At 35.3% G+C, this 24,514-nt stretch overlaps 2 protein-coding genes across 3 annotated transcripts; one reads left to right on the top strand and one right to left on the bottom strand.

Moving 5' to 3' along the window:
- Positions 1 to 370: 370 nt before the first annotated feature.
- On the top strand, positions 371 to 15,752 carry Polr2G (DNA-directed RNA polymerase II subunit Rpb7). The gene is made up of 6 exons (XM_089640982.1): positions 371 to 500; positions 800 to 909; positions 1,743 to 1,902; positions 2,609 to 2,659; positions 13,791 to 13,928; positions 15,218 to 15,752. Exons 1-6 carry the CDS (start codon positions 489 to 491, stop codon positions 15,266 to 15,268), a joined length of 522 nt encoding a protein of 173 aa, XP_089497108.1. The 5' UTR covers positions 371 to 488; the 3' UTR covers positions 15,269 to 15,752.
- A 179-nt stretch (positions 15,753 to 15,931) lies between these two features.
- Positions 15,932 to 24,040, bottom strand: LOC149416809 (uncharacterized). 2 transcript variants are annotated; one of them, XM_089640979.1, is made up of 8 exons: positions 23,797 to 24,040; positions 23,207 to 23,389; positions 21,638 to 21,868; positions 20,564 to 20,704; positions 19,942 to 20,068; positions 19,498 to 19,645; positions 18,351 to 18,410; positions 15,932 to 18,267 (listed from the first exon to the last, which is right to left on the bottom strand). In XM_089640979.1, the coding sequence occupies exons 1-8, from the start codon at positions 23,908 to 23,910 to the stop codon at positions 16,686 to 16,688; spliced, it is 2,586 nt and encodes an 861-aa protein (XP_089497105.1). In that variant the 5' UTR covers positions 23,911 to 24,040; the 3' UTR covers positions 15,932 to 16,685. The 2 variants fall into 2 exon arrangements, with proteins under 2 accessions (XP_089497105.1, XP_089497106.1); XM_089640980.1 differs by having other exon boundaries at positions 19,957 to 20,068.
- Positions 24,041 to 24,514: the final 474 nt, after the last annotated feature.

The raw sequence follows: 24,514 nt of genomic DNA, 5'->3' as shown, positions 1-24,514 counted from the left end.
GTCCCTTTTTTGTGTTATCTGTGTTTGAGTAATAAAATAATTCATGCAATTACGAGTTTTTCATTTTTAAATAATATTTTAGGCTAATAAATTGGGACCGTATTTATATTGTCTATGGTAGTACCGTTTTTTTTTTTTTACTTTCCTCTATCTTTGGTCGATGGTTTGTGACGTCGTGACAACTATTCCCTTCTCATGCCCTTCTCGCCCTTCTCTTTCTTTTTCTCTTAGTTCCAAAAAAATCCGTCGGACGAAATATGTTCAGTACTAAAAGCACGAAGATGACGATCTAGGTGTAGGTTCATTTATGGCTCTATCGCTCTATGCATGCTCTATGATTGTCATCTTTCAAAACGCTTGCTTGCCATTGCTAGCCTTGTTTATGTTCGCGGCGTTGTTGTGTATACGCTTTTATCGTAAATGTTTTATTTTTAATTAATATCTGAATGCAGTTTTCCTGACCCTTTTTTTAAAGCCAAAATCCAAAAATGTTTTACCACGTAAGTTCTCTACATAAACATTGATTCATGTTTTCCTAGAGCAAGTTAACGTTTTCTCCTTGTAACGGAACAGGCCGAAATGTTGTGTATACTATAATCCATGACGCTGTTCGCAAAAATATTAATAATTTCGATATCCATAATAACCAAACATCATAGTAATAGCATACGTGTAAATCATAAACCACAAAATGTACCGATTATTACCAGTATTTTGACAGGGTGAAAATATAGGTTATTAGGAGGGAAAATATGTAAAGTTCATAATAAAAAGATATTTTTACTAATTTCTATTTTAGATATCCCTGGAGCATGAAATATTGTTACACCCAAGATATTTTGGTTTACAACTTCTGGAGACAGTAAAACAGAAATTATACTCTGAAGTGGAAGGAACCTGCACCGGAAAGTAAGTAAAATGTCATTCAATCACTAACAATAAATAGCACAATTAGTTCACAACTTTGAAATATTGTCAATTTTGTTATGAAGGCAGCATTTGCTGGATTATTGGGTTCATAGGAAACAGTTGTGGTATGGAAACCTCATCTTCAAAAATTTAATTTGTTCCATTTTAAAACTGCGGTTTTTCTTCTAAAGCGCAAACACTGCTGGGCTTATTTTTAATTCGATACCACAATTTATTTTGGTCATTATTTACCTAACCGCCGCATTGGTGGTGGTGAGCGAACACGGGAGACCCCGCGCGGTGTGATAACCTCGGCAGTCGGGAACTTAATTAATCAGTTTGGGCTCGCTCAGCCCGTTGCGGTGCTGAGGGGTTTCCAATAGAAGGAACTCCATTGGTGCCACAGATTCTTAGTTTGGGTTAATTGAGTAATTTATAAGTATTTAGGTTGAACCGAAACTTTCACAAACGTCAATCCACACAAAAATAAATCAAAATGGCAGCATAGGGATCGGGAAATCTTTGAATAAAAATATAATTTTAATTAATCTATTACCATCTCTGCCAATGTAAATAGTTGTTTCTTGTTGTAATTATGTTAAAACGAATTGTAATTTCCATAATCTGTACCTGTAAAAGTGCAGCAGTTATTTTTAAGCCAAACGTAGTGTCGGATTATAATAATTTATCTGCTTTATTTGGATAAATTCATTTATCTAATTCTATAATTCTGCTATTGTTTCATTAGCGTCACAGTGCACACCTGGGTAACAGTGATAAGGTGAGAAATATCTTAATATGACTATTAATTCTTCAACGCTTCATTCTTCCAGATATGGTTTTGTGATAGCCGTGACAACGATAGACAGCATTGGAGCAGGTCTCATTCAGCCGGGCCAAGGGTTTGTGGTGTACCCGGTGAAGTACAAAGCCATTGTGTTCCGACCCTTCAAGGGAGAGGTGCTGGACGCCATCGTTACTCAAGTCAATAAGGTCAGACCCCTCTCAGACCTTCAAAACAAAATTAATAAATTAACTTTTTTTCTGATCTTCACAAAAAGTCTTTTAGATTTAGAAACGGCTAAGAAAATATGACATCTAAAATGGGGTGTCAGTTATTTGACTTACCCAACATTTCAATGAAATTTAACCTGATCTACTTGGCTGTTGCATATGTGATCTTTGAAGTATCACTAAAATACACACATTATGTCAAAGAGTGCCGCGATTGATTGCATTGACACGGCCAACATTAAATCACGGTTAAACTTTTCTATGACTAAGGACGGGTTGTTTCACAGAATTTGAACAATTCATCAAAGTTAAAATTCAAGTTCTGTTATTATTTCATCATGGGCCCGTTGTTTAACAGTATGTACTTGGATAATAACAGAACTTGAATATTAACTTGGAAATTTGATAAATTGTTCAAATTTTGTAATAACCACTCGTTATTAAGGTAATCTAAGTATTTTTTAAAATGTATTAATATAATTTGTGCTGATATACATTAAATTACAAAATTCAAAACAAAAAGAACTTCAATGCTGTTGCGGACCCTGTACAGTTCGTCAAACGATTTCATGCTAATTTTTGTAATTTTAATTGGTGATAGATTCTCAACAGTGATAATATTTTTTTCATATTTGGCTGTCTCAATTTGTACATCAATATGAATGTATGTTCTTTCGGTCTTCAGGTTGGGATGTTTGCTGAAATTGGACCTCTGTCGTGCTTTATTTCACATCATGTAAGTTCTCAAATTATTTTAAGTTTACGATGGTTCAAGATTTGAATGGATTTAAACTCCCTCTCTTTGATTTAATTGTAAAACTTAAGCCTGAGATCAGTGGCTGCTCGTGACTTTTGGGTGTACTAGTGTGCTAACATTACAAAAAAGCGAATTTTATAAAAAAAAAAATCGTTTTTGACTAAACAACATCAATAATGTCGAATTTTTCAAACTTAGCACTCTATCACATTCAAAAGTTAAGAGCCGCCACTGCTTGAGAGTATCATAACCACAGACATATGAATATTAATAGACTAGAAATTAAGGGTGATTGGTAAAATCAACTGTTGAAGAACGAAGAGGGTAAAGCTGACTGTGATTCGTCAATAAATCAATCTGATAGTATATAGGCATCTCGCCTTATTATATAACCATTTAGTTCTTAAAAGTAAAATCTGCTTTTGAATGAATAGACATTTTTACATGGGAGCGCAAATTACTCGCCACGTTATTAACAAATTTGCAAAGTCCAAATTCGTCAAAAAAAATTTCTTCTATTTTCAGAGTCGAATATTTAGTTTAAGTATTTAGTTAAGACACTTTTATAAATGTTCATAATTTACTTCCCAGTAACAACGATGAGCACACTTGAGAATCGCTACATTCGACCAATGTTGGAGGGTTGTCACAACTGCTCTGTACCTATTAATAATAAAATATTGAAATCTTTAAGAAAATATATAACATTTCACTTTTAAGAAGATAATAGAAAAGTAAAACAACTAAAAAAACAAATGAAATTATATACACACAGCTTTTACCAGCGATTCCTAAGAGTATTTGGAGTAAAAATTTGAACATCATTTTGCCTTCCGATGACACTTTTTCAATTAAAAACAAAAAACATGATTTTCTATCACACATCGCCACTCGGTATAACCTAGCGCATTACGTGATATGCACTCCTTCTCGTTCCAGCAGTACCGTACATACGAAACAAGCGCGTACCTAACACGTGGTCCGTTGCGATGTGTGATAGTATGAAAGATAATATGTGATCGGTGGCGACGTGCGATAGAAAAATATAATATTTTTAATTTTAATAGATTAAAAAATGTCATCGGACAGCAAAATGATACATACATTTTTCATTCCAAACATGCTCGCTGTATCTACATTTTACTTCCAAACATACCAATTTTTCACAATTGATAACCAACCATTTATCCTATATTAAGTGTTGTTTATGAGTTGTGTAAAGTTCAAAACTCGTTTAGTAATAACGCCATTAAAGTGGAATAAATTTAAAAATTATTGGTTTATTATCCTTTATTAATATGACGGAGTTCCAAATGATACTATTATGTATTTTATCAAAGCGCAAAAGGCGAAGGCACATCCCTGATTCTTGTGCACGGCTTTGTGTTTCGCGCTTAGAGTAATGTTTCGCGTCCATCGCCTTATAGTATATGTTTCTAAAACTGATCCATATTATACGATGTGAATAAGGTTAAAACAAAGTAAAATAATGCTTACCTATGGAATGTAATACGACAATTGGGTTTATTCTCTTTTTCACTTCTATTTTTACAAGTTTTCATAGCGCAAGCTACCATTTTGCCGTGTTATTTCGTAAAATGAACTCGACCATAGCTTGACGCTAGTTCGCACAAGAATGGTGACGTCACATTCTCAAGATTCAAGGGAGGCCATACGCGAGCCCAGCCGGCTCCAATGGAACCGGTATGAGGAGTGGGGAATAATACGCTTTTAATCACTTAGGGCAGGTCTACTAATATTCATATGTCTATGATCATAACCATTTTGGTTTTTTGACAGTTGAGAGGTTCCCGTCATAAATAAACCACTAACTAAATCGATATCTTCGGGCTTTTTGTATTGAGCAGATTGGTCCTAAATTTTACCGTAGATATGCCAATATTTAAGGCAAATTTTATGTGTGCAAAAAGTATGTCATACACCAGGTGTGGCGAACCTTTTTGGGCCCGCGTGCCAAAAATCCTCAAAAATTATTTCTAGATTGTGTGGCGTGCCCAAGCTGTAAAAAGCATTAACCAAATAGATAAAATAATAAAAAAACGGTAAAATTTGACAGGCAGCGAACTCCATAAACAACTCGTGAGTGTTGCAAGCATAAATAAACCAATCATGTTGCAAGCGTAAAAAAAATATTCCTATAGATTTCTCTGGAAAAATTGTCAGTTTCGGCGGGGAACATTGAATGAAATTTTCAAATGTAACGTAAGTTAGGATGGGTTGTTTCGGAGGATTTGAACAATTCATCAAATTTCAACGTTCATTTCCGGGTTCTGTGAAAGTCCTATTCAAGTTCTGTTATTATATCATTGTAGGCTAGTTGCTTGACAGAACTGAAATAAAAACAGAACTTGAAAAAATCTTTCACAGAACTAGAAATGAACGTTGAAATTTGATGAATTGTTCAAATTCTTCGAAACAACCCGTCCTTAAAGTTGAGTTGAAACAACCCAATTCAGGTTTGAAAAAAATCAACAGAATGACTGTTACATTTGAAAAGAAAAGAAGAATATGAACGATTGTTCAGATATTTTTGAAACAACTGGTCAAATCAAAAAAAAAAATTTTTAAACTTAAAGTTATAAAAAAAAAATTGAACTTGGAAATCGTTAGTGTGCCATCCAAATGATCAAACGTGCCACCTCGGGCACGCGTGCCCTAGGTTCGCCACACCTGTCATACACCATCGACTAGGATAGAGGAAACTAAAAAATAGGGCAACAATAGACAATATAATTATTATTGGCCTACCCCATTCACTAGCCTAAAATATTATTTTTAATAGTAAAAACGTTGAAATGTCGAAATATTCCCTCACAACAAAAAAGATCAAACCGACAAAATGCTGTCATGCGAAAATGAGCTTAAAGCTCATTTTCTCAGGACAGCGCATGTTAGGTGAAATCTTGTTGTTCTGAGATGAACAATCAATCTGTCGTAAAAATAAACTAAAATTACTTGAAATTTGAAATCCTTTAAATAAAGGCAGAACATTTATAAGATTAATCAATCAAATATGAAATTTGTGTGCTTTTTACGACAGTATCGAATTTTGACATTTCTCTGCTTTTAACCGAAAAATGAAAAACACAGTAGATTTTTGTATTTCGTTTTAATATGAGTTACATTTATACATATATATATATATATTATATATATATATTTTACAAGATTTTATATTTAAGGTCACATATTCCTTATCAGAAAAGAGGATTTCTTTGGCCTGATAAGAAGGGAGCCACGATTCTTACCGATTCTTACTTATACAGGGTGTCCGGAAACTCGTAGTACAAGCGGGAAACTGGTGAATCTACATCACATTTGGAGTCGATTTTGTAGTATATATTTTTTTTATTTGAGCTTTCGTTATCGAGTAAATCGAGTTTGAAGTTGATTTTTTTTTTTTTTTTTTAATCAAATTCTTATAAATTATTACTGAAGATCAAAGTACCCAACTAATTAAAACTATTTGAAAGTAAAACAAATGAAGAAACTCGGATTTGAAGCATTATTTTGAAATCACCCTTCATTTAACCCGGTGTAATCATAAAATATTTCTGCTCTGCAGGGTTAAAACATCTGTTATTCAACCCTAAACACCAGAAAAAACTTTAACCCTAAAATAGCCGAAAAATATTTTTTTTTGGTTTTTTTTTTTTTTTGAAAATGCTCAAATCAAAAAACTTTATGTTTTTTTGGGTTCCCCATGTGGTGTAGATTCTCCAGTTTCCCGCTTGTACTACGAGTTTCCGGACACCGTGTATAATATAAATTTTAATGCTAAAGTTTTTTTTGGAAAATGATTAATATATATTGTATATTAATATAGGTATTACAGAAACAGAAAATACAATAATATATAAGCATGAAACACATATAGGAGGTGTACCAAGACAATATAAAAATACATAAACCGGAAATCAAGAATATATAAGTACAAAACACATTTAAAAAAAGGTGTTTAAATAAATTCATTATGATGTCGAGTAAGTAAAAAAAAAAAACTAATCAGGACAACCATTTCTTCCTATATTTAGTGTTCTTTAAAAAACGTATGGCCATTTTTCTCATGGAATCTGGTCCATTATACGGTCTTGTGTTTTCGCCACATAATTTCTTATTGATTGTGCACACCATGAATTAATTATGAAGTGCACAGTGAATTTAATAATTGCATCTATCACAATTAATCCAATCGAAACATATATATTTGGATAAAGTTTTTTTGATAATAGGCACAAGATGCAAATTCTCGCAATTATGATTTAATATATACTCGACGCCAAGCAGGAACTATTTCTATAATGAGTTGCCATAGCAAGACATTTTTTTAAAAGGCAATTTTTTTATTGGACTTTTCGTAGGTGACGCCTGGTCCTCAAAATCGCCATATGAAACATCTATTTTTTTGGAGAAAGGGTTGCAGTTGGCCCAATGTACCTTAAAATGCACCTCTTCGTTCACCTTTAAAAAACACAACATTTGGTTACATTATTCAAAACAAAAGCTACCAAAAAATTATGATAAAAAAAGTTCTAAATATGCTTACAATGCTGCTGGGTCCAGGAACCTATGTCTGAAAAAATTTATCTTATTGAAGAAATGATCTACATATAAGATGAGCAAAACAAAGAACACTATTTCCTTTCACTTAATATAAAACAGATATAGTATACCTCTTTTGGCAGCAACAGGCACACTGCTGCATTCAGGGAAGAAATTACGCTCTGAAATAAAAATGTTGGTTAAATAATAATATGAATAAAATTAAAAAGGTAAGTCGATGTAATATAGAAGACATTTGTACCTTGTAAAATGTGATCATGATATTGGAGTGCATCACTATATGCCCTGTACAATCCTGGCAGAATACTGTCGTCACAGGTAGTCTAAAAACGAAAATAGATTCAATTCTGATGTTAAATTAAGATGAGTTATTCACAGAGATGTGCAAAATGGGTACCCAAAACCATTTGAAATGCAAAATGGAAATGGGTCAAAACTTTTCCATATGAAAATGCAAAATGCAAAATGGTTTTTAGAAAAGCATTTCAAATGCAAAATACCTATTTTAAAAATGCATTGAAAATGCAAAATGGTTTCTCAGGTCAAACAATAAAAATAATTATAGAATTTTTAAACAATTTTGTCATTTAATAATGGACATCAATGTAAAACAAACATATTACATGATGGTAAATCCAAAAACACTACGACTATGGATTATGAAACCACAAAAAATTTGCTCGGGACTAATGTTGCCAATGTAAAAACATAGAAACTGCTATCTAACATTTAATATTACAGCGTCATGGCCCCATGTTCAGTATTTTTTGTAATGGTATCACTCAATTGCCAGCTCCTACCAGGGAGCAACTTGACAAATGTAAATTATCTCTCGTAGCGAGGTTGAGGACCAAAGATATTAGAAGAAAATATCTTTGTTGAGGACAGACTGATATTTGGGGCTTATGAAAAAAAGGTGAGTGGAGATAATAGAAAGAATGTTGCAAAAAAGCATTTAAAATGGAAAATGCATTGAGAAAAGCATTTAAAATGCAAAATGGTTTATAGAAAAGCATTTAAAATGCAAAATGGAAAATACCCATTTTGCATTTCCATTTGAAATGGATTTATTTGAAATAAAGCACATCTCTGGTTATTCAATACATTACACGGGCGCTCTTCGGGGCTGCCGGCTGCTTTTTGGAAGCGCTCCGAGTTTATTTTTGAAATCCTGGGAAGTCCTCAATTTTCCAGGTGTAAATTTAGCATAAAATAACCGCATTAAGTTTTAGTTTACGTGTATAAAAGTAAAATAATTTTTCTGTAGCCCCTTCGGGCTTAATTCAAGTTTTAATATAAAGTTTTACATATTTTTAGTTCAAATCTGCCACGTTATCCAAAAAGTGCACAGTGAAAGGCAAAACATCGGTCGTCGGTTTTAAATGCGTACCACATGTGCACGGTGATAGACTAGTGAACAGTTTCAAGTGCGTGTAAGTGATTTATGAGGGTATCCTTTGGGCTATGATGGTTGTAAACAATGTCGTATATGACCGGGCCACACTACTCAGACTTAATAGTGAAAGTGTCTATTTGGACCCTGCAATAGCTGCAAAGATATCGCTGTATAACCTTGGACGCGTTATTACTAAAACAACTACCCGTAAAATTAGGTTTCGTGGTTGCAGAGCTGGACGCAGTAGGAAAAAACATCTGGAACACAGCATCGAAATAGTTACGTCACCGCTAACAAAAGAACAGGGAAAAGTAGCAACTCAAATTCTCCCGATTCCGGAGAGAGAATATAACACAGTTAATGCTTGTATACAACGGCATGCAAACTTTAAGAGCCGTCAACTAGGTATAGGATCCTGGAATGTTAGATCTCTCAATAACAAGATAGAGGAGGTAGGGGAGGTTTTCAACGAACAGAATCTTCATGTCCTGGCCATAACTGAGACTTGGCACGAAAATAGTGACTCTTTTTCAATAAAGAGACTCCGAGCTTTAGGTTATGTCGTGCTAGAAGAAGCCCGACCTAAAGCAACAATTTCTCGGGATGACAACATCGCTAGCGTAAATCACGGGGGTATCGTGATTTTAGGTCGCCAGGGCTTGCGTTTAACAAGGGTGTCAATTGGTGCATACCGAACCTTTGAGCACTTGGGATGCCGAGTTTCGTCTGCAGGAGCATCATTCATTTTATTTACCCTATACCGGCCTGGTTCAAAACAAATCACTTTGGACTTTTTTAATGAATTTTCGTGTTTTCTCGAGCGGGTTGTGGGACTTTCCGATAATATTTTCATAACAGGTGACATTAACATTCACTTAGAGCGTCTAGAATCACCAAATACTCTTAAATTCACTGATTTATTAGACTGCTTCGGATGCCGTCAATGGGTTAATTCCCCAACTCACGATGCTGGCGGAACTTTGGACATTTTTATCTCAAAGTCAAGCGGTCCGTTTCTGGTAGCGGATAGTGTGGATATAGGACTATCAGACCATCGACTTATTCGCGCAGAAATCGATTTTAACCCACCGAAAATTCCTTACGTTACTATCACATCAAGAGCATGGCGCGGTTTTAACTTTGACGACTTCCTGTCAGAACTAAAAGCTTCTCCGCTCTGTACACATAGCGCATGGGAAACAGAGTCGCCAACCAAACTAGCAGCAGATTATAACACCATCCTTTCAACCCTTTTAAATACATATGCTCCAATTTCTACAAAAACTCGGCGTCTACGAAAATCTGATGCCTGGTTTGACGAAGAATGTCGGAGCCAGAAGAGATTGATGCGTAAATTGGAGAGGTCCTACAGACACTCGGGGGTTACATCACGGAACGATTGGATACAGGCTCAAAAAGAGTACACGATCTTAATCCGTTCAAAAAGGTCTGAATATTGGACAAATAGGATCACTTCAGAGCGTCAAAATCCACGTAGTCTTTGGAACTCGGTTAAGACAGTCATTGCTGATGTCCATGCACCAAATACAATCGACATAGCTCCGGAAATCTTCTCCAAGTTTTTCCTTGACAAAATTGAGTCAATACGAGCCCTAACAACCTACGCTCCACCACCGTATTTTACTAAATGCAATAGAGAAAACCTTTCTGCCTTCAAACCTACATCCCTAGAAGAAGTAAGGAAATTAATTCTTACTTCACCGAACAAGCAGTGTTCGCTCGACCCTATTCCAACGTGGCTACTGAAAAAGTGTTGCAATGAAATTGCTCCCTTTTTAGTTCATCTTTTCAATAAGTCACTTAGCACGGGTGACTTTCCAAAATCCCTTAAATCAGCTATCGTAACTCCATTATTAAAAAAACCACAACTGGACGCTGAAGATCTTTCAAATTACCGACCTGTTTCAAATCTGCCTTTTATATCAAAAATATTAGAAAAAATCGCTGCCTCACAGGTCATATGTCACTTAAATTCAAATGAATTATTAACTAAATACCAATCTGCATACAGACGGTTCCACTCCACAGAAACCGGGTTACTACGTGTTTTGTCGGACATAACTACTGCCATTGAGTCGGGTAAACTGGCACTTCTTTCAGTCTTGGACATGAGTGCTGCATTTGACACGATTGACCATGACTTTCTTATTAAACGATTAGATGAATCATTTGGTTTAAACTGCGATGTTAAGACCTGGCTGACATCGTACCTGGCCAACCGTTTACAAGCCGTAAAAGTAGGAAAAAACCAATCAAATTATGCAACCCTTTCATCTGGAGTACCCCAAGGGTCCGTTCTGGGTCCACTACTCTTCATCCTCTTCACAAATGATGTCGCTAAAATAATAGAATCATTCGGCCTTCTATCTCACTGCTACGCTGATGACCAGCAAGTTTACTTTTACTGCTTACCAGAAGAAATAAACAGTCTAAAAATTCGTATAACTGAGTGTATAGAAGCAATTACTCGCTGGATGACCTCAAATAGATTGAAACTGAATCCCACAAAGACTGAGTTTCTGTGGACTGCTACAAGCAGACGTCAGCATAACATTGAAAACTCCCCAATAACCATTTCTGGAAGTGACATCACTCCAAAAACGTGCATCAAATTACTGGGTGTCAATCTGGATGCTAATTTTTCCCTTAAAACTCAGGTGAACAGAACTGTAAGCACGGGGTTCTTTCAATTAAGGCAAATTAAAGCAGTGCGGAGAAACCTGCCAACAGAGGCGACTAAATTGCTAGTCAATTCCTATGTTGTTTCACGTCTAGATTATTGCAACGGAATATATGCAAGTCTCCCTAAATGTCAAATCAACAAATTACAATCCGTTTTCAACGCCGCGGCAAGGCTTATCACCGGAGTATCTAAATACTCCCACATTTCAGAGCATCTCAAAAATCTGCACTGGCTCAAATGTCCTGAAAGAATCCAGTTCAAGGTATGCTGGATGGTATTTAAGTCACTTAACGGAATGGCTCCGGCTTATTTATCAGAATTGTGTATTCCAGAAGATTCCAACTCCCGACAGTCAACCCTTAGGTCAGCAACGTCATCAGCTATCGGAAGGTTGAAGGAACCAAAGCGCACATCAGATACTAAGTTCGGTGAGCGTGCTTTTGCCGTGTCAGGACCTAAAGCCTGGAATGGACTGCCACATGATTTGAGAATGATCGCAGACTCGACAGAATTTAGGTCTAAACTTAAAACGCACCTTTTCAGACAGTCGTATCCATAATTTCAGAAACCTCCACTTTCACAGTTGACGGCAATTTAAATTTAAATTAACAAAATGTAAAAAATACTAAAAATAAAATAAAATAATAATTAAAAATAAATAAATAAAAATGATAACAACTAACAATTTGTAGGCTTTTAAGACAGTTAAAATACATTTAAATTAAAATAAAAACTATAGCAGACTTAAGATCATGCGACGACCAGTGTTTTTTTGATATATTTTCCTCTGCGTGCAGTTCTATCTTTTATAAGCATAAACTTTTTAATATAAGTGTGTTTGTTGGAAGTGACTTGCCAGGTAAGTATGTTTTGGTATCATTTCTAAATAACAAATGTAGATCCTAGGAAATAAATTGTACAGCGCCCTTGAGGTGATTTTTCACAAAAACGGCGCTCTACAAATTATCCAATTATTATTATTATTATTATTATTATTATTAGGAACAAACAAAGAGAGATTAGCACATGTATTTTTGTTGTAATCACAGGTCTTGTTTTCAACACACCGAGGTCGAGGTACCTCCACATATTGTCCGATGACGGGATCCAACCTGTTTATTCTCCACGACCATTCACAAAAACAAACTCTCGTCTCATTCCTTAGAACTCGGAATCCTATGTCGAATTGATTTTGAATCTGTGCATCCTTTCACATCGCACTGAACTTTATGAGTTGAAATTTTCAGCGGACAACAATAAATAACATAATAAACAATGAATCACAGACATAGGAATTAATAGACGAGAAGATAAAGGCGAGGGGTAAAATCAACTGTTGAAGAACGAAGGGAGTGAAGATGACTGTGATTTGTCAATAAATCAATCTGACAGTAAATAGGCATCTCGCATTATAATATCACCATTTACTTCTTAAAAGTAAAATCTGCTTTGAATGAATAGACATTTTTACATGGGAGCGCAAATTACTCGCCACGTTATGAACAAATTTGCGAAGTCCAAATTCGGCAAAGTAAGGCAGCTTCTTTATTAAGAGTCGTAGTTAGTTTCAGAGTATTTAGTTAAGACACTTTTATAAATGTTCATAATTTACTTCCCAGCAACCAACCAGCTTTGTGTTTCGCGTCCAGACGTTTCTCGATGTGATAGTAACAACTGATTCATATTATACGATGTGAATATGCTTAAAATAAAATAAAATAATGCTTATATATGGAATGTAATACGACAATTGGGTTTATTCTCTTTTTTCGCATCTATTTTTACCAGTTTTCATAGTACAAGTAAACATTTTGCCGTGTTATTTCGTAAAATGAACCGATGATGCCTCGACCATAGTTCGCACAAGAATGATGACGTCACGTTTTCAAATATCACTTGAGGCCGTACGCGAGCCCAGCCGGCTCAATGGAACCGGTATGGGGAGTGGGGATAATACGCTTTTAATCACTTAGGGCAGGTCTACTAATATTCATATGTCTATGCAATGAATAAATTTTTTTGTGACATTCGTCGGGAATATAAACTGCGCACAAATGAATCCAAACCATAGATATTTCACTTATGTTTCAACAGTTGTTCCATAGTAATTCAGGGTTTCTCATTGGTTTCTAAAAAAAATACTTTACATAGCCATAGAGATTTCCGTGTCTTTTTTACTGACCCACTTTGGTCTCGGAGTTATACCCCCCCTGGTTCCCGTTAAATGCCAATTCTAAGTCCAATTCAAATGTCAAAAATACAAAATGGCGCTAATTGGCCATTTGATGACAATGTTACATTTGAATTTCTGTGAAACAACCTGTCCTAAGTATCTCAAATTGTACTGTAGGCAGACAGTTGGATGCCTGCCTAGCTGATGTATGAATCATGTAAATGTGAGATAGAATCTATTGTTCTTGTTGTAGTCAATCCCGGCAGACATGCAGTTCTGTCCAAACCAGAACCCCCCTTGCTATATGACCAAGGAGGAAGATGTGGTGATTCAGGCTGAAGACGAGATCAGACTGAAGATTGTGGGGACCAGAGTTGATGCCACAGGAATTGTGAGTATTAATCCACTCATTTCTACTGAACCTTCATTCATTTATCCCCTTTCCTCTTATATCGCCATATTACACATTGTCATCTTTGGGGATGTTGTGTGCAGGGTCTTTTTGATGAAAGGCAGGAGTGACCCTGGGTCTTAAAGAATCCCATGTTGTAGGCAATGGCAGCTCTTGACTTTTGAGAGCTAGAGAGCTAAGATTGAAAATTACGACTTAATTGATGTATGTATTGGTGATTTTTGTATGAAGATTTTTCAGCAAACCAGGAAAGCACCACCAAACTTAAAAATCCTGATGATCGTCATACAAAAATTTTATTAAAAAAATAATATCATACTTTTTAATATTGGTACTCAAGCACACTCAAAAGTCACGAGCCACCACTGATCGTAGGAGAGAGGAAACACAGAGGCTGCAAAACCATTTCACCGCCGAGCTGTTGAACAAAGGACAAACCTTAGAAGCGACCCATTCTCATGTGACAAATAAACAGTATACAAATGTTGGACGCGCATTTGACATGTTTCCCAACTGTGCACTGTGAGAGTTACATGTAGTTTCTCGGAGCAACTTCCATTGAAATATCGGTAAAACTAGGACAGCATTCCCACCTGACATCTGTGTGCCAAAGAGTGACACCTTTTTATTAAGATAGGGGAATCTTATCAAACGTACCACTCGTTTTTTACAAAGGGTCAGGTTTTTTTTTTGTGTTTTGGGGAAATTCAAAGTAATATACACGGTGTCCGGAAACTCGTAGTACAAGCGGGAAACTGGAGAATCTACACCACATGGGGAACCCAAAAAAACATAAAGTTTTTTGATTTGAGCATTTTCAAAAAAAAAAAAAACCAAAAAAAAATATTTTTCGGCTATTTTAGGGTTAAAGTTTTTTCTGGTGTTTAGGGTTGAATAACAGATGTTTTAACCCTGCAGAGCAGAAATATTTTATGATTACACCGGGTTAAATGAAGGGTGATTTCAAAATAATGCTTCAAATCCGAGTTTCTTCATTTGTTTTACTTTCAAATAGTTTTAATTAGTTGGGTACTTTGATCTTCAGTAATAATTTATAAGAATTTGATTTAAAAAAAAAAAAAAAAAAAAAAAAAAAATCAACTTCAAACTCGATTTACTCGGTAACGAAAGCTCAAATAAAAAAAAAATATACTACAAAATCGACTCCAAATGTGATGTAGATTCACCAGTTTCCCGCTTGTACTACGAGTTTCCGGACACCCTGTATATTTTTTTTAAATGTCTCGTTAACTTATGCTTTTTTTCAGTTTGCGATAGGAACCCTAATGGACGACTATCTGGGACTTATGGGAAATTGATTGCATTCCTCGCATCTTCCATTCAACAAACCATCATGCCCCGACTGTGGAAGAAGACGGTGTCTCTATTTTATGAAATTAAAATTTGATCATAAATTATCACAAATGCTGAAAGAAAACATGGAATCTAAAAATTGAAAAGCGCATGTTTCACAAGTACTGAATAATCTAAAACACCATGATTATTATTCTGGTCTGAATAATATTTTGAAAGGACGGGTTTGTTTCACAGAATTTGAACAATTCATCAAATTTCATTTTCAAGTTCTATCAAGGTTCTATTCAAGTTCTGTTATTATTTCAGTTTTGTGAAGCCTCTGGGCCAATAATGATATAATAATAGAACTTGAATAGAACCTCCACAGAACTTGAAAATCAACTTTGAAATTTGGTGAATTGTTAAAATGTCGTTAAACCACCCCGTCCGTAAATTATTGTTGAATGTAAAATGAAATGACTTTGTAAGTAATTACTTTTCTGGTTGTTGCTTTCTTCAAATTTATATTTACTGATTTAGTTGTAAGATTGTAAATAAAATATATTTAAACTGAAAATTTATCTTTTTTTAGCCAACTATAAAATTACCATTAAACGTAGCTATTTAACCCTGCAGGCTAATTTTTTCACTTTTGGGAACAATTCATATGGTCTCGTAGAATAAACATGTTTTAAATTTTACACACCTGAGACACGACAACATGTTTTTTGGTAGTAGCCACATTGATAGTAGTCCCACCTGGGACTCTTGGCAATGACAAAAAGTTAATTAATTAATACTGTTCTAGTAAAAATTAAACATTGCTTATAAAAATATTTCAGTTTAATTCAATGATAGTGTAATAAGTTATTATTCAAAATATAAGTAAAGAGTTTATAATATATTTAATAATAATTTTACATTTCTTGTCATATTAAATATACAGGTTTTCGGTGGGTAAAGTGCGCTAACTTCGGGACGTGGATTCTACATGATGGTAGGAATAACTTTTTTCGAAACTCCAATGTTTATTTTCCTTAACAAAAATGTTTTTCCCTAGAAGAATATTTATTTTACCATACAAACAATTCAACTTTTTAACCTAAAAACTACCTTGAAACATTGGAATAGCGATAAAATTTATTTATCTTTTTTTTACTTCTAAAATTATGTAGAATCACCCCCCCGAAGTTAGTGCACTTTATCCCCAGACACCCTGTATAAAGTAAATTTTAAATAAATAAAATAAAATTTTGTTTGGGTCATGTTTTTTTATTCATTTTTAATGAATTTATAGGTGTAACTGTCCGTGACAAAAAACTATGACAAACTTTAATTATCCAAAACCAACTTTGGCCTGAACAAAATCTGACTAAAAAAATACAAACATGATGAATGATTGCATCAGTTTGTAATTTTACAATGACTTAAAACATTTGATTAGTTGTGTACTATTTGCCTGGCCTTCATACTGATGAGTCGAGGAGATTGCCGTCTTGGAGTGGAGTGATTGACTCTCAGCGGAGTGTTGGCTTTCCTTCCGTCTTGCAGAGTGCTTTGTGTTATCTTGAATGCTTTATTCATCTTTACACTTAGCGGCTTCTTTATCGGGGGAGTGCTGCGGGGAGTTTTATACAATCCATTCGATTTGATTAGATTCGGGGTGTTTAGGTCATTAGTCAGAGGGAAACTGAGCTTTTCACTCATCGGTGTGCAAACATCGTATATGACTTCCTTCAATTGCGAAGATAAATTAAGGTTTTCTTTCACCTTGACCATTGAAACCGGTGAACGGATTTGTTTTGATCGAGATCTCTTCGAAACATACCCGGGACTCTTGCAGATTTTTCGTAAGTTTTTGTTGTCCAGTGCTGATGATGAGGTATCGGTGTCCATTGATGAATTATTGTTAGAATGCTTGTTTTGCGCTTCAGCCGATGCGTATTTCCTAGGTTTTCTCGCAAAGCCCGTGTGTCGCGCTGGTTTCGTAGCGACAACTTTCTTTTCGAGCGAAGTATCGGAATCTGTCATGCCGTCAAATAACCTAGCTTTGGCCATTACCATACCGACATTTTGACTGCGTAGCTTGGCGACTGAAGCTCTCCCTGTGAGGGGGTTCTCCAAGCTTTCCGCACTGGATAGAAATGAATTTGCATTCTTCCATGCTGATTCACTGGAAACATTGGGTATTCTGTCTTCTGTTTCTTTAGGAGACTGTTTGGCCACAGTGATATCTCCGTGGAATGAAGAGGCTCGTTTTGTGAAGTTATTTCTCGTGGGATAAGGTTGATTTGGCACCGGGTTCAATGGATGATTACTAACAGAAAGTCTTCTTTTACTGGAATCTGTGTGTGAGTTTCCATTTAGAATAGCGGGGCTGGGGTGAGATAAGCCCGTGTTTACCGTATTCGGCCTGCCCCGCCTAAGACTGACATGAGGATAAAATGGATTACCACACATAGCTTGCGAAGAGACGTTCCATGTTTGTGTTCTGGTCAGTTTAACTACGTTTTCTCTCGATCTTCTTCTGAGGGTTCCTATCTTTCTGGCGCTGGGAGAGCGAATAATCTTATGTTCATCACTCTGCCGGATCTTGAGTTCCCTGCTGAGTCTCTTGGCCAGTTGTTCGGAACCAGGGGTGGCCAGGATGGCAGCTTCTTCCAAAGTTTTCTCATATTCTGTCTGCACCTGCTTCACTGGTTCATTGACGTTAGATTGATCTATGGCAGTTATAACATTAAATTCTTGCGAAATCCTATTTTCAATTGCAGATACTCTATTTTTGATGGCTTCATATTCACTCTTAGGTATTCTCACATATTCGCTATCCTTATGATCTGAAAGATCTATATTTTCATCTCCATAATCTGTCTTGATATTAAAATTACTTAAACTATCGAGTGATTTGCGACTCTTTTTAGTTATGTCGTGTGGCATTTCTTTTAATGTGTTATAGTTATATTGTTTATCTTTTGATTTCTTTCCAATACTTAATCTAAGCTTTTTGTGCTCCTTGTCACCTCTGAAAACAAAAATAAAATTATTTTTTTGTAACCGTTTATATTAGTCTAACTAAATATACTTGAAATTATTTGAAATACTCACGTCACTCTTATTGGGGTGCAGGTTAATGTTCGCTGAGGTAAATTATCTAATATCTCCTTCCTGAAACAAAATAACACAAAACATGTGAAATACATAATTTATTTAATCATTCAAGACAATCTTAACAATCGAGGAAAAATCAGAAAAAGATTCGGTAACACCTAAGAATTGTAAGTTTGATCTTAGCGAGTTAACGGCGTATTTTCTATTAAATTTTAATGATAGTTTCTAGAATGTTTTCCTTTGTGGTACCTATTATTTAATGATAGTTTCTAGAATGTTTTTCTTTGTGGTACCTATTACATATTTAATGATAGTTTATAGAATATTTTCCACTGTTTTATTATTTAGTTAGAATTATATATTATAATCAACAATGATCATATGGACAGTTCCGAAGAACAATGTCGGATGTGCAAATTTTGTAGTTTTGCAGTATAGCTGTTTAAAGTTTCATTTCACTATTGATGGCTATCAAACAAAAACAGTGCAACTTCGAACTTAAGCTATATGTATAAGGTTAGTGGTTCTTTCGACCGCAGGAATTGTTTTCAAACAACGACCGCCACCTATAAGTCAGGGAGGGTACTTCTAAGACTACCCTCGTATAATTATCATCAATTTTCTGTGTAGATCAAGTTCAGTGATATTTTGACTTTATAGTTATTTTTCTACAATTGTTTTAAATAGTCGCCTGCACTATTTTCATGTATAAAATCGTTAATATTTTTTATATATATGTATGTAAAAGCCTTAATAGGCGTGAAATAAATAAAAAAATTTCTAAAATAAAAATTTGGCGCCTAAATAACATTTCAATTCCGTCAACTGTGTGAAACAACAATGAGAACTTCTAAATACAAAACCAGAATGAAATGTGATTTGTGACGTCAGATTCAGTCGTGCCAACCGAACAGGGCGTTCTAATGTGATGGTGTTTTATTTTATTCATTTTAAAATTAATAAAATAACAACAATTTATAAATTCTACGTATAATTATATAATAAAACTTATATAGAATCAGAGTTTGTCGATCTATATTGAAAATATTTTTTAAAAGCTTTAATATTTTTCATTACCACATAGTCTGATGTAGTGGCATCACTTCAAGATCATGCAGGCTAAGTAAAAAGATGATTTATTTACCTCTTCTTAGCAGACAGTCCCAGCTGACTATCTTGTTTTCTCTTGTTCATTCCCTTATTGAGAACTGGTGTGGCAAGAGGATCGGGCGTTGATGATTTGCTGGAGGTAGTACCTACCCCAACCATCTTACGGAGACCATTAAGCATGCCTGAAAATGTCCACAAAATATGTAAAGATTTGCATACATATTTCAGTGGTGTAGCATTTAATTCCAGTCCAGTCTATTAATAGGGATGCACAATGAATGTGAATCAAGCCTCAGGCAATATGCTACACCACTGGTTATCAAAATCACGTAGAAAATGTATCTAGAAAAAAAGATAAAGAGAAGGTAGAAAGAAATAAGATAGAGAAAGGATTGAAAAAAGATCTTGAAGAAAGCAAGACGGAAAGGCAAAGCAACAGTATTGAAACTGGTTCCGGGAGGTATCCTAAGTTACTAACGTGTAAGGGACCCACTTCTCCTCTTCTTCTTCTGTCTCTGCTCCTCCTCCTTCTCCGTGTCCTCGTCCAGGTGCATCACGGTGGCAGCGGGCACTCGCCCTATCAGACTTGCATTCTCTATGAAGAACTGCAACACAGAAGGTACAATAATTATGATATTACAGTGAATCTATCTATTAAGTTTTCCAAGGGTTATATGAGAAAACTTTATAGTATACACTTGGGTATAAAATAACAATAACAGAACTTATTAAGCATACAAAGTTGTTATGTGGAAACTTTAGATGTATATTTCACTGTACTTGTACATATTTAAAGTTTTTGGAAGACTTGAAGTGTACGGCGAGGGAATCTGTATTTCCTTACCTTCACTAGTCTTACATGATGCTCCATCCCTTTCGGGGGGGGGGGTATGGGAAGGATAGCAGCATCACACTGAGGGCCAGGACTATAGCCAGGTTATGGAGTTAAGTGGGTGGGCCTAAGATCTGTGTCTGCTTACCTTAACTAGTCTCAGATGCTGCTCCATCCTCTGCCTGGGGTAGGGTAAGGACAGCGGCATCACACCGAGGGCCAGGACTATAGGGTTAAGTGGGTGGGGCTAAGATCTGTGTCTCCTTACCTTGACTAGTCTCACATGCTGCTCCATCCTCTGTGGGGGGTAGGGGGAGGGCAGCGGCATTACACTGGGGGCCAGGACTATGGCCAGGTTATTGGCATCCATTTTGTTGACATCACTTTTGGAAGATACAAACCTAAAAAACTGGAAACATTTTAAATCTATTATTTATTTGTATTTTTAATATTACATGAATACTGTGCTAAATTTTTCACATATAATTATATGGTACCGTTTGTATGAATTACCTGCAAGGACTCGTTACAAAGCAAATAACTTATTTGGATTTATTTATTAGTGAAATATGATTTAAGATTTTCACGGCCAAAAGTATATTTGTTTTTGGGGGTGTTATGCGGTGTTGCGCTAACTCCTTCTTTAGCCAACGTTTCACATCTGCCCTGATGATGGAAACTGTAACGTTGTCCGAAACGTTGGCTAAAGAAGGAGTTAGCGCAACACGGCATAACACCCCAAAAACAAATAGCAAAAATATTTACTAGTGTTACAAACTTAAAAACTTTGTGAAATAATTTTCAAAATTGGTAGGTATTTACATATGCAAGTAGGAGCTGTTTAAAGGTTCAGCATTTTGGGATTAACTGTGAAAATTAAAAAAAAACACGGAAGATTCAAATTTGCAGTATCATGCAAAAAGATAATATATTGTATTAAGTATAGAATTTAGGTGCAAACATCCTGTGCTTTGGCGGGAAAAAACCTCAAATATAAGGGAAGCAATGTTAATGAACCAGGAGAAATTGCCTAATGCCTTTAATTTATGAACTTGAGTGCTTACGATAGCTATGTGGATTGAAGTTTACAAAACAGAACAGGGCCACTGTCCAGGGAATGAGGTAAAACATGGGAGATAGCATCATGAGCGTATGGCCTGAGTGCTTACGATAGCTATGTGGAATCTTCATCTCTAAATATAAAATAAAATATTAGAAGAATTATAATGAACCTAACCATCACGCCGTTTCCCGCAGGGTAGACACAAGATAGACCGCCACATAACTCTGTCTCAGCGCACACTCCTAGCTTCCTTCACATTCATACGTCGTTTGAACTTACCTCCATTATATAATGTAAAATGTACAAATATGGCACGGGAAGAAGAAGCAGCGCATTCTGAATGGCGCTCAGTCTCAACGTGTCTGACAGCAGCAGGCACCGCAATAGCAGCTCCTGCATGTCGCTGGCAATGACGGGCTCCGGCAGCAGGCGCAGGTACAGCTTTAGGATGCCGGCGATGTCTACGGCGTGGCAGGTCTTGTCGATCCGCCCACCGCTGTCCAGGATCCTCTGGAAGATCGGGAGAAGATGAATTGTTTGACTTTGCGCTAAATTTACAAATATTAAATTCAAAATCTGGTGCTTCAAAGATTATATAAACAAGGGAAAAGATTATATTTATAAACAAGGGAGGTCGGTCATGAACCATTATTTTTATGAAACTGCACAAGACAGTGCCACCAACATGGTTCACTCATATTACTGCAAATTGTATCTACACACAATGTTTGCCTTTGTTTCTACCTACACACCAAACAAATAACTTTCATTGGCTCTGCCGCTTTGTATCTGTGCAGTTTGATTGTAGCTTGGGATAGAAAAGCTTGTAGAAAAACTCTTCACATATAAATTAATGGGAAACACAGAAGCTTATTGTATGGTATTGCCACAAGCAGCAATTTGCAAGAGCTGAACAATACATTACAGTACAATACGTTATTTAAACATATTTGTGATATAAAACGGTGGGCTCTGATATGAATTTTGGACAGCTTTTTTTGTGTAAAATTTCTAGGTCAGCTCAACTATTTTCCGATGATAATTTTTTTCCATTAATTTTATGTTATTTAAAAAGTATTAAATACATATGCATTGTATTTCCAAGCGATAATAAACTAAAATAATACAAGATGCCATATTGTTTGTTCCATTTTTTTTTTCAAGACAAAGTTACTTTAATGCAGGTAGTAACATCTAGTAGAACTATAAAATTTATTGAATTGAATGGAATGTCCAAATATATAATGACAACAGATTGAGATGTGAAATACATCATTGTCATTCAGGGGAGTGAAAAACTAAACAAAGAGCTACACAGGATATAAGGAGAGATAAAAATATTCTTAGCACCTCTCAAGGTGATTTTTTAGAAAAACACAGCTACACAAATTTCCAATTATTAATATGAAATCAAATCTGAACAAGTAACTCGTCTATCTATTCAGGACTGGCCCTAAGTCAAACAGATATTACCAGCGCCTTTGTTACTTGGGGCCTTGGCATATCGGTGCCCTAATGAACTAATTCTAAACGGACTTTCAAAATAATAATTTATCATTGTTATATATTACTTGCTGACATGTATCCGGCGTTGCTCGACTATTCTCTACTTTCAATATATATAATGTCCATGTATTATAATATAATATATAAACCTTCTGGAAAAAATTCTCTAAACGATAGTGAAAACCCTATCAAACTCAGTTGCATAGTTTAGAAGAACTAAGTGCATAAACAGACAGACGCGGATAGGGACTTTGTTTTATATTATTTAAAGATGATTTCAGTGATTGCAAATTTAGCTGCATAAGTAAGTCAACCCAAACAATAATAAAAAACAATGCAAACCTTTATTTCTTTCTGCCTGGTTTGGGATCCGGCCTTCCGGAAGAGTCCTTCAATGTGAACATGGCATTTCAACATATTACAAGCCTCGTAGACTATTAATGGCACAGTTAGTTTGCTTCCGCAGCAGGTCACTGATTGAAGAGGTACGGTTGTAATATCAGCGCCAAATGTAACAGCAGTTCTCTATCAGGGAAAATAAATGCATACATTTACACAATGCATCAAGCGTAGATTGAAATTTTGTATAAAATTATGTCAAACTTCAAAAAAAATTGTTTTTTTACGGATTTGGATGACAAAACAGGCATCTGGCTTACATCTTACATGGTTGTATTCAAAATTTTAATAATTTTAACTAATTTTTGATGAAAAATTGTACATTACGGTACAAAAAACTTAGAAGATTTTTTTTTTCTAAATTGTGCAAAATTACATCTGACAAGTAAAATAATAATAATGTCAAAGATAACTTTATTACATTTTTAAGAAGTATGATAACCGGTGCAACTAGTGGGAGAAGTTCACTAAACAACGTATTGAAAACTGAAGACTTATAAAAAACTGTACACGACAGTTTTATTGCTAATTACCTGCACAGATTTTCCGTTTGACTTTTTTAGCCTGTACTTGATTCCGTGATTTCTTAATTCTTGCAGTACGGCGCATTGTAGATTTCTCACGTTTCCGAGGTCACTGATAAACATTGTGGATATAACAACAAAAATAACAATGTGTATTAGCTTAATCTTAAGTAATTTACTATAACAAAGAAGTCGAGCGAAGTACCGCCTAACATCCTATAAAAATTATTCAAATTTCAAAAACGAGATTTACAATCACCGTTACTCTTTTAGTCTATGGCATAGATCATCAATGGTCTATGGTGCCCCCTACAATGATTTTGGGTGCTGCCATAACAATAACATTTATTTAAACCTTGTAAGTGCGCTAATAATTAAACACATAAATAAACCACTCTCATTAAACAATAATAAACATAAATAATTTGACCGATCGGTGGCTGAGTTTACGTCGGGTTTGGGTCCCACCCAGGCGTAGTGTGTTCAAATCCTCGGCTGGCTATGTCCTCCATTACATAAAAGCAACATTTTCCGCCTAATGTGGTAGTAGGATATTTTCAAATATTTACAGATTATTCGTAACCCGGGAATGTTTGTCTTTCTTTAAAAAAAATATAATAAGAATAACCTCAAAACAGATATATTACCTAGTGAGGTCAATAACAAAAATAAATAGTTTTTAACCCCTTTTTTCAGCATTCTATGAAAAAAATGTATTTTTCAATAT

This window comes from Hesperophylax consimilis, chromosome 16 (genome assembly GCF_061612785.1).
Source record: "Hesperophylax consimilis isolate HC1 chromosome 16, BYU_Hcon_1.0, whole genome shotgun sequence".
NCBI lineage: Eukaryota > Metazoa > Arthropoda > Insecta > Trichoptera > Limnephilidae > Hesperophylax > Hesperophylax consimilis.
This window is presented reverse-complemented; position numbering and strand designations above follow the sequence as displayed.